This window comes from Arachis ipaensis, chromosome B8 (assembly GCF_059453495.1).
Source record: "Arachis ipaensis isolate K30076 ecotype BB chromosome B8, ASM5945349v1, whole genome shotgun sequence".
NCBI classification, from domain to species: domain Eukaryota; kingdom Viridiplantae; phylum Streptophyta; class Magnoliopsida; order Fabales; family Fabaceae; genus Arachis; species Arachis ipaensis.
The window spans coordinates 94,817,658-94,829,262 of NC_142443.1; the positions used below are offsets into that span (position 1 = coordinate 94,817,658).

The 11,605-nt window shown below is 39.9% G+C and overlaps 1 protein-coding gene across 1 annotated transcript; it reads right to left on the reverse strand.

Moving 5' to 3' along the window:
* Nucleotides 1–10,970: 10,970 nt before the first annotated feature.
* On the reverse strand, nt 10,971–11,405 carry LOC110265514 (uncharacterized). The gene has a single exon (XM_021108415.2). It carries the CDS (start codon nt 11,403–11,405, stop codon nt 10,971–10,973), a length of 435 nt encoding a protein of 144 aa, XP_020964074.2.
* Between the last annotated feature and the right edge of the window lie 200 nt (nt 11,406–11,605).

Sequence of the window (11,605 nt, forward strand, 5' to 3'; positions counted from 1 at the left end):
CCCTTCCCGGATCCTACTCGAAATACCACAGACAAGGTTTAGACTTTTCGGATCCCAGGAATGGCTGCCAATAATTCTAGCCTATACCACGAAGGTTTTAATCTTAGATTAGAAATGCAAGAGAATATATTCTAGCTGTCGTCCAATGACTACGTTGAACATCATGTAGATCGCTTTGTGGTTGTCAGGCACGCGACCTTGGCTAAGCGAGTAACGAAGATTGGGTAATTGTCACGAGTCACCCCTTCATTCTGACTTAACTGAATTAAGTACGTGAGTATATCTTGGAGAAGAAGTAGGCATGAATTGAATAGAAAACAGTAGTAATTACATTAATTCATGAAGAACAGCAGAGCTCCACACCTTAATCTATGGGGTGTAGAAACTCCGCCGTAGAAAATACATAAGTGAAAGGTCTAGGCATGGCTGTGAGGCCAGCCTCTCAAACGTGTACAATGGCAAAAGCTAGATGATAAACTCTGCCAAAATCTCTAAAATAAATCTTTAAAAGTAGTTTTTATACTAAACTAGTAACTAGGGTTTACATAAAACGAGTAACTAAGTGTAGATAGTGCAGAAATCCACTCCCAGGGCCCACTTGGTGTGTGCTTGGGCTGAGCATTGAAGCTTTTTCGTGCTTAGGCTATTCCTGGAGTTAAACGCCAGCTTTGGTGCTAGTTTGGGCGTTTAACTCCAATTCTGGTGCCAGTTTGGGCGTTTTACGCAAAGATGTTTTAGGCTGACTTTGAACGCCAGTTTGGGCCATCAAATCTCAGGAAAAATATGCACTATTATATATTGCTGGAAAGCCCATGATGTTTTCTTTCCAACTCAATTAAGAGCACGCCAATTGGGCTTCTGTAGCTCCGGAAAATCCATTTCGAGTGCAGCAGGGTCAGAATCCAACAGCATTTACAGCCCTTTTTCAGCCTCTGAATTAGATTTTTGCTCAGGTCCCTCAATTTTAGCAAGAAAAGACCTGAAATTATAAAAAAACACACAAACTCATAGTAAAGCCCAGAAATGTGATTTTTGAATAAAAATAATAAAAATATAATAAAATGTAACTAAATTATACTAAAAATACTTAAAAACACTGCCAAAAAGGGTATAAATTATCCGCTCATCACAACACCAAACTTAAATTGTTTCTTGTCCCCAAGCAACTAAAAACAAAATAGGATGAGAAGAAGAGAATATACAATGAATTCCATAGGAACTCAGAATTCAGATAGTGTTATTGATGCTCCTATTTTAGTATGTTGATTCTTGAACACAGCTACTTTATGAGTCTTGGTCGTGACCCTAAACATTTTGTTTTCCAGTATTACCACCGGATGCATAAATGCCACAGACACATAACTGGGTGAACCTTTTCAGATTGTGACTCAGCTTTGCTAGAGTCCCCAGTTAGAGGTGTCCAGAGCTATTAAGCACACTCTTTTTGCTTTGGACCACGACTTTAACCGCTCAGTCTCAAGTTTTTGACTTAACACCTTCACGCCACAAGCACATGGTTAGGGACAGCTTGGTTTAGCCGCTTAGGCCATGATTTTATTCCTGTGGGCCCTCCTATCCATTAATTCTCAAAGCCTTGGATCCTTTTTATTTTACCATTGCCTTTTGGTTTAAAGGGCTATTGGCTTTTTCTGCTTGCTTCTTCTTTTTCTCTTTTTTTTTGCCAATTTTTTCTTTCAATTTTTTCTTTCTTTTTTTTTTCTGCAAGCTTTGTCTATTCACTACTTTTTCTTGCTTCAAGAATCAATTTTATGATTTTTCAGATTATCAATAACATTTTTCCTTTTTCATCATTCTTTCTAGAGCCAACAATTTTAACATTCATAAACAACAAATTCAAAAATATGCACTGTTCAAGCATTCATTCAGAAAACAAAAGGTATTGCCACCACATCAGAATAATTAAACTAATTTCAAGATAGAATTTGAAACCATGTACTTCTTGTTCTTTTGCAATTAAAACATTTTTTTCATTTAAGAAAGGTGATGGATTCATAGGACATTCATAGCTTTAAAACATAGACACTAGAAACTAATGATCATGTAATAAAGACACAAACATAGACAAGACATAAAGCATAATTTTTGAAAAATAGAAAAATAAGAACAAAGAAATTAAAGAACGGGTCCACCTTAGTGATGGCGGCTAGTTCTCCCTCTTGAAGATCTTATGGAGTGCTTGAGCTCCTCTATGTCTCTTCCTTGCCTTTGTTGTTCCTCCCTCATGGCTCTTTAGTCTTCTCTAATTTCATGGAGGAGGATGGAATGCTCTTGGTGCTCCATCCTTAGTTGTCCCATGTTGGAACTTAATTCTCCTAGGGAGGTGTTGATTTGCTCCCAATAATTTTGTGGAGGAAAATATACATCCCTTGAGGCATCTTAGGGATTTCATGATGAGGAACTTCCTCATGCTCTTGTTGAGGTCCATGAATGGGCTCTCTTGTTTGCTCCATCTTCTTCTTAGTGATGGGCTTGTCCTCTTCAATGAGGATATCTTCCTCTATGACAATTTCAGCTAAATTGCATAGGGTACAAATGAGATGAGGGAAGGCTAACCTTGCCAAAGTGGAAGACTTGTCCGCCAACTTGTAGAGTTCTAGGGATATGATCTCATGAACTTCGACTTCCTCTCTATTCATGATGCTATGGATCATGATAGCCGGTCTATTGTAACTTCAGACCGGTTGCTAGTAGGATTTATAGAGCGTTGGATAAACTCCAACCATCCCCTAGCCACGGGTTTGAGGTCAAGCTTTTTTAGTTGATCCGGCTTGCCTCTTGAATCTTTCTTCCATTGAGCGCGTTCCACACAAATGTCCCTAAGGACTTGGTCCAACCTTTGATCAAAGTTGACCCTTCTAGTGAAAGGGTGAGGATCTCCTTGCATCATTAGCAAGTTGATTGCTAACCTCACATTTTCCGGATTAAATTCCAAGTAATTCCCCCAAACCATTGTGAGCCAATTCTTTGGGTTCAGGTTCACACTTTGGTCATGGTTCTTAGTGATCCATGCATTAGCATAGAACTCTTGAACCATTAAGATTCTGACTTGTTGGATGGGGTTGGTGAGAATTTCCCAACCTCTTCTTTGAATCTCATGTCGGATCTCCAGATATTCACTCTTTTTGAACTTGAAGGGGACCTCAGGGATCACTTTTTTCTTGGCCACAACTTCATAGAAGTGGTCTTGATGGACCTTTGAGACGAATCTTTCCATCTCCCATGACTTCGAGGTGGAAGCAATTGTCTTCTCTTTCCTCTTTCTAGAGGTTTCTCCGGCCTTAGGTGCCATTAGTGGTTATGGAAAACAAAAAGCTTTAGCTTTTCCCACACCAAACTTAGAAGATTTGCTCGTCCTCGAGCAAAAGAAGAAAGAAAGGAGTAGAAGAAGAAGAAATGGAGGAGATGGTGGGAGGTGAGTGGTTCAGCCAAGGGGGTAGTAGTGTGTATGTTGTGTGAAAATGAAGGTTGTAAGGAGGGGTATTTATACGGTAAGGGAGAGAGGGTATTCGGCCATTTGTGGGTAGGTTTGGAAGGGAAATGGTTTGAATTTGAATGGTGAGGTAGGTGGGGTTTTATGATGGATGGATGTGAGTGGTGAAGAGGTTGTGGGGAAGAGGGTAGGATTTGATAGGTGAGGGGTGTTTGGGGAAGAGGTATTGAGGTAATTGGTCAATGGTGTTAGGGGAAGAGTGTTATGGAAAGGTGTGAAGAGGAGAGAAGAAGAGGTGGGGTAGGTGGGGATCCTGTAGGGTTCACAGATCCTGAGGTGTCAAGGAATTTGAGTCCATGCACCATTCTAGCGTTCAAACGCCCATTCTGTGCCAAATATGGCATTTAACGCCAGCTCTGCTACCTTTCCTGGCATTAAACGCCAGTCTACTACCCATTTCTAGCATTAAATGCCAGCCAGATGCCCATTTCTGGCGTTTAACGCCAGCCAGATCCCAGACAACCTTTTCTGGCGTTAAACACACAGAGTGCTGCCCATTCTGGCGTTTAATGCCCAGAATACTACCAGGTTGGCCGTTAAACACCCATTCTACTATCCTTACTGGCGTTTAAACGCCAGTAAGCCTGTCCTCCAGGGTGTGCTGCTTTTATTGCTGTTTTTCATTCTATTTTTGACTTTCAGTTGTTTTGTGACTTCACATGATCATCAACCTAAGAAAAACATAAAATAACAATGGAAAACAAGTAAATATAATTAAATAGCATTGGGTTGCCTCCCAACAAGCCCTTCTTTAATGTCAATAGCTTGACAGTGAGCTCTTAGAGAGCTTCACAGAGACTTAGAGCTTGATGATGGCCTCCCAACACCAAACTTAGAAGTTGAGTGTGGGGGCTCTGTTTGACTCTGTATTGAGAGAAGCTTTTCATGCTTCCTCTCCATGCTTACAGGAGAAGATCCTTGAGCCTTAAAAACAAGGTAGTCCTCATTCAATTGAAAGACTAGCTCTCCTCTGTCCACATCAATCACAGCTCTTGCTGTGGCTAGGAAGGGTCTTCTAAGGATGATGGATTCATCCTCTTCCTTCCCAGTGTCTAGGATTATGAAATCACAGGGATGTACAGGCCTTCAACCTTCACTAAGACATCCTCTACAAGTCCATAAGCCTGTTTCCTTGAATTGTCTGCCATCTCTAGTGAGATTCTTGCAGCTTAAACCTCAAAGATCTCTAGTTTCTCCATTACAGAGAGGGGCATGAGGTTTATACTTGATCCTAAGTCACATAGAGCCTTCTCAAAGGTCATGGTGCCTATGGTACAAGTCATTAAGAACTTTTCAGGATCCTGTTTCTTCTGAGGTAAATTCAGTTGAACCAGATCATTTAGTTCATTGATGAGCAATGGGGGTTCATCTTCCCAAGTCTCATTACCAAATAGCTTGGCATTCAGCTTCATGATTGCTCCTAGATATTGAGCAACTTGCTCTTCAGCAATATCTTCATCCTCTTCAGATGAAGAATACTCATCAGAGCTCATGAATGGCAACAGTAAGTTTAGTAGAATCTCGTTGGTCTCTATATGAGTCTCAGATTCCTTTGGTTCCTCATTACGAAACTCCTTGGAGGCCAGTGGACATCCATTGAGGTCTTCCTCACTAGAAATCACTGCCTTTTCTTCCTCACTAGGTTTGGCCATATTGGTTATATTTATGGCCTTGCACTCTCTCTTTGGATTCTCTTCTGTATTGCTTGGGAGAGTACTGGAAGGGAGTTCAATAACTTTCTTACTCAGCTGACCTACTTCTGCCTCCAAATTTCTAATGGAGGACCTTGCTTCAGTCATGGAGCTGAGAGTGGTCTTAGAAAGATCAGACACTACAGTTGCTAAGTCAGAGTGGCTCTGCTTGGAATTCTCTGTCTGTTGCTAAAAAGATGATGGAAAAGGTTTTCTATTGCCAAACCTGTTTCTTCCACCATTATTATTATTGAAGCCTTGATTAGGCTTCTGTTGATCTTTCCATGAGAGGTTAGGATGATTCCTCCATGAAGGATTATAGGTGTTTCCATAGGATTCTCCCATGTAATTCACCTCTTCCATTCCAGGGTTCTCAGGGTCATAGGCTTCTTCTTCAGAGGAAGCTTCCTTAGTACTGCCTGATGCAGCTTGCATTCCAGACAGACTCTGAGAAATCATATTGACTTGCTGAGTCAATATTTTGTTCTGAGCCAATATTGCATTTAGAGTATCAATCTCAAGAACTCCTTTCTTCTGAGTTGTCTCATTATTCACAGGATTCCTTTCAGAAGTGTACATGAACTGGTTATTTGCAACCATTTCAATGAGTTCCTGGGCTTCTGCAGGCATCTTCTTCAGGTGAAGAGATCCTCCAGTAGAGTGATCCAATGACATCTTGGACAATTCAAATAGACCATCATAGAATATACATATGATGCTCCATTCTGAAAACATGTCAGAAGGATACCTTCTGATCAATTGCTTGTATCTTTCCCAAGCTTCATAGAGGGATTCACCTTCCTTCTGTCTGAAGGTTTGGACTTCCACTCTAAGCTTACTCAACTTTTGAGGTGGAAAGAATTTGGCCGAGAAAGCATTAACTAACTTTTCCCAAGAGTTCAGGCTATCTTTAGGTTCTGAGTCCAACTATGTCCTAGCTCTATCTCTTACAGCAAAGGGAAAAAGCATAAGTCTGTAGACCTCATGATTAACCCCATTGGTCTTAATAGTGTCACAGATTTACAAGAATTCAGCTAAAAACTGATGAGGATCTTCCAATGGAAGTCCATGAAACTTGCAATTTTACTATATTAGAGAAACTAATTGAGGTTTAAGCTCAAAGTTGTTTGTTCCAATTGTAGGAATTGAGATGCTCCTTCCACAGAAGTCAGAAGAGGGTGCAATAAAGTCACCAAGCATCTTCCTTGCATCTCCACCATTGTTGTTGGGTTCGGCCATTTCTTCTTCTTTTTCGAAAAATTCTGTCAGGTCCTCTCCATAGTGTTATGCTTTAGCTTCTCTTAGCTTCCTCTTTAGAGTCCTTTCAGGTTCCGGATCAGCTTCAACAAGAATGTTCTTATCCTTGCTCCTGCTCATATGAAAAAGAAGAGAAAAGAAAAGAATAGGAATCCTCTATGTCACAGTATACAGATTCCTTTATGTGAGTTGAAGAACAGAAGAGTAGAATGAAGAAGAGAGAGGATGAAGAATTCGAACACAGAGAGGGAGAGAGGGTTCGAATTATAAGAAGAAGAGAAGTGTTAGTAAATAAATAAATAAATAGAAAGAGATGAGAGAGAGTGAGAGATTTCGAAATTTAAATTAAAATAAAAGGGAAATATTTTTGTTTTTATTTTAATTATTGGTTAGTATTCGAAATTTAAGAGAAGAAATAAAATAAAATTTGAAAACTAATTAAATTAATTAATTAAAAAGATTTTTGAAAAAGTGGTTAGTGATTTTCAAAAATTGGAGAGAGAAAAGTAGTTAGGTGGTTTTGAAAAAGATATGATTGAAATAGAAAACTTTTAAAATCAAACAAAAAGTCAAATAGTTAATTGAAAAAGATTTAAAAATCAATTTTGAAAAGATAAGAAATTAGAAAAGATTTTGAAATTGATTTTGAAAAAGATATGATTGAAATCTTATTTTGAAAAAGATTTGAAAAGAAAATTAAAAAGATTTGATTTTGAAAATTAAAGTTGATTACTTGACTAATAAGAAACTAAAAGATATGATTCTAAAATTTAAAGATTGATCCTTTCTTAATAGGCAAGTAACAACTTGAAAATTTTTGAATCAAAATATTAAATGCTAGAAATTAATTCGAAATATGAAATAAAATTAAGAAAAAGAGTTTGAAATTCAATTATGAGATTTTCGAAAATATTGAGAAGAAAAATGAAAAAGATTTGATTTTTGAAAAAGGATTTGAAAAAGATAGACTTTTAAATTTGAAACTTTGACTGTAACACCCTAACTACCAAAGCTCACGCTTTCGGCTGCACAACTCTGATAGCTCGAACATTACGACGACTTTTATACTATTTAATACTAAAATATGAGCCTGTTTAAAACTTTAAACCGCAATATCGCTCCCAAAAATACTTTCATCCGATAACATACATCCATAGATACCATACAACTTACAAAACTCATAAAGAGTACATCCATATATACATACATATATATATATATATATATATATATATATATATATATATATATATATATATATATATATATATACAAATATATTTACAAGCTTTAACCAATACAATCCCTATCCCTCTCACAGAATATATCAAGATAAAGGCGAGGGTACAATAAATAATCTACATCAATACAGAACATATCAATAACTAAATAAATTCTTCGTGACTTCTGCGCCCATATCCTGAAAGGGGAAAAATGTAGGGGGGGTGAGAACATCATCCTCGAAAGGGTTCTCAGTAGAGGGTTTTTGGGAATTACTGTAATAGGATACGTGAAGATAACCGCATCAGTGATTAATAACCGTCTTATGCCTCTTTTCAAAAACAACAGTTTCCAATAAAAGTAAAGTGAGAAATCTTTTCGGAAAGAAGAACCGTTCAATTCTCAAAATCTCAAAAGCCTTTCAAAACGGTTTATCTATGCGGAACCAAAATAGCCTTTCATAATTTTATTCCAAACTAGAAACACAAAACCGAAATCAACCATCAGTTCATCTCTTTCCAACCGCGGCCCTAGGCCCAAACAATCCAACCAACAACCAATCACCACAATCCAACAGAGTCCCAGATGCAAACACAAATAGGAAGATGTAGGCACAAACAAACAGTTATTGCAAGTAGGACAATTAGCAATTAATCACAAAGGCAAGCCAAGTACAATATGCACACCCAAGCAATGTCACATAGATGCATATGATGAATGCCTGTCCCTAGTGGCTGATGATATCATCTGTCGGTTATAGAGCCAACCCGACAAGTCCTGGTAGCTAACCATTGGACTGTCCCTCTGTCGCGCATCCCCAACTCGAGTTATACTCATCATAAACTTGATCATAATCATGATCCATATCCATCACCCTCACTGGTGAATATTTTCGGGGGCGAGCTCATTCGGGGCTTTCACAGTGCCCGGCCACAGTTACGACATAGGGTCAACAGAGTATCAAGTCTCAACCTGGAGCACGTGGTGGCTAGCCACTGCTACTACCCAGGGAAACTCGTATCTCAGATAGTGGAAGTGCAACATTCACATTTATCAATGATTCAGCATAAACATGCAATCAATCTCATCCATGGATCAACATCCATCTCAGCCATCCGGCTCACGGTTCATTCCAGAACCAGCCAATATTCTATTCATACACAGCCATTCCGGCTCTCAACAAAACAGCACTTCCACATTCAAAATCATCAAATTCATGAAATCGGCATTTAAGCCATAAATCATTTTCTCAACTCATTTCACTTTGAAATCAAGTTTCAACTCTTTTCAGCCTTGGCTTTAAAGATCTCATTTCTCAAATCATCTCAGGCTCATAAGTCACTTTTACTCAAGGTAAATTCTCCTTTCAAAATAATGCCACTCTCGGCATCCTCTTTCCAAAACTTCCATAATCATGGCAAGTTAAAAGCCTCTTTGAGATATTCAAAATCACCCATCCAACAATGGGATTTTATAACAAAAGTTTCTCGGCAGAGTCCCAAGTCTTTAGGGGAGAATAACATAACTCATTTCGCCAAATTCATTTAAAATCATTAAAACATTGGCTTTCCGACTTGAGTAATAAAATAGGATCTAAGCCAAACCGAGTCACGTAATCATTTACTTCTTTCAAAGCCGTTTCCTTTACCTAGGCAAAACCAGCTTCAACCCCCATGATAAATTCTAAAGCATTTCAACTGTTCAAAATTGTTTTAGTCTTGCAAAAGTTCAGAATTCAAAGAGTACTTAAAACCTTTCTCAAAACATTTAAAAATGAAACTTGTCAATAGACAGTCAGGTCTTTTCAAAATCATTAAAACTCTTTAATTGAAACCCCCAAGTCAAATTCAAAGGCATAAACCCTTTTCACATTCAAATAGCTTTAAAACACAAGTTTCATCTAAATAACTTTCTCCTGAAAGAGATACAATGCCTTTCTTAAGAAGCAAGACTAAATCACAATTCCCTCTTTAATAATTCATTTTAAAAGTATGAATCATCCTTTTCTTGATAATTCAAATAAAATAGTAGAAGTCTTTAACTCATCATTCTCCAAACAACATTTCAATAAAGACTCGGATTTTATAGAAATTTCGGCAGCACCTCCCCTAAAACTTGGACTTTTGCCACCCGTTTCGGGTCCCAACTAAACCGTTTCTCATTCCTTTTCAACAGTTCAAAACCAGAAATCAATTCAAAAGCAAGCTAAATCCAACAGTCGCCTCAGTGGCATATCTCAAGGAAACCATTTCAGAAATCAACTCAATATCAACCGATTTAACTCATTTCTAAAGCTTTAAAGAAACGGCTCAATAACAAATCATTTGTCCAAAACCAAGTCAATTAAAGTAAACCAGGCTGATTTCAAAAGTGCGTTCGACTTTTCACATTATCAAGATAATTAACTCAATTCAAATCAATCCTCAACGGATCAAACTCAGATTTCAAATCTTTAAAGAATCAACATCAAAACATTATATTTCACAAGCCGCACAACAATTCAGCCAAACAAGCATCCTTAACCATTCGAGACAATCAAATAACACACAAGGCAGATACAATCACCAAATACCAATTGTCTCACATCAATATCCATATGTAATAATTCCAATACATAAAGCATAGTTTTTGGAAAGCGCCCCTACCTCAAAACGCAATTCCATAATCCAAACGCGTCACAGGAACCTCCTCTCTTAAACCGAGATCACCAACAACGCAACCTTGGCTCCAAGCCACTCCCGCGGTAACCACAACAACACTAATCGCGACACATAACAATAGAAACTCAGTCTCATAGCAATTGATGCCGCAAAGCCTTAGTGTATGAAGCCAGAATAGTAACTACAGAGCTTTTAAATCGAAAACGTTTACCGAATGAAGAAGGAACAGCTGAACCGGAATAGTGGCGGTCTCTGAACCGGTTCAACGGCAGACCGGCAGCCACCTAAGCGGCAGCGACGACAATTTCCGATCGCGCCAATTGAAACCAACACGCAGTGACTACGGTATTCTCGGAATTCAAAAAGGACAGAAACCTCAAATAAAAACCCTTACCGGAAGAGTGTTCTTCGGCGGCAGAGTCTCGGCCGCAGAGCCCATGGTTCAACAGCAGCAATACTCTCCTAGTGGCCCCATTGCGCAGCAACTCTAAATCGACAACAACAGCTCTAGCGGACAGAACGGCGCCAAGGATAACCATTAAACAGTGGCAAAATAAAGCAGAACGGAGCAAGAGCAGTAGCTGTTGCAGGTCCTTACCAGGCACAATGGCGCTAGTCCTAGCTTCATCCTCATTTTGCAGCGAGCTCCAACGCGGCTCCAGAAGTTCTAACAGGGCACGGCGGCGGCGCTTTCCTTCCGACGCAGCTTGACGGCGGCAAGAATGGTGGCGGTCGAAGTGCAACAGCAACGGAGGTCAAGCGCGGCGGCGGCTCCACACGCGACGGTGACAGCAGCGGCTTCACTTTCTTGCGCGCTCTTTCTTCTCCGTTGGTGGCTGTGGGTCGCGCTCCCTTCATTTCACAGTTCTGTCTCTGATGCGGCGCAAGGATGATCGGCGACGACGGCCAGATCTCCTGCGACGGCACGAGGATGCACGGCGGTGGCTTCTGCAGCAGCTCCTCGCAAGCGCTCTCCCCCTTCTCCTCCATCGATGGTGACAATGGCGGCACTGGCGGCGAGGCGCGGCGGGGCACGCTCTCTTCTCTCTTCATTCGGTGCGCCATGGCGGCGGCAAGGCGGCATCTGGACGAGGCAACGGCGGCCGACGGTGACGCCCCTCCTTCCCCTCTTCTTTGACGTTGGTGGCGAACGGCGAGCAGCTCGGTGGTGACGGCGAGGCCCACCGGTGCTAGCTCGCTCCTCCCTCTTCTCCATTTCCTGCTTCTGCTTCTTTCCTTTCATGGAAAAGGAAAAAGGAAACCGT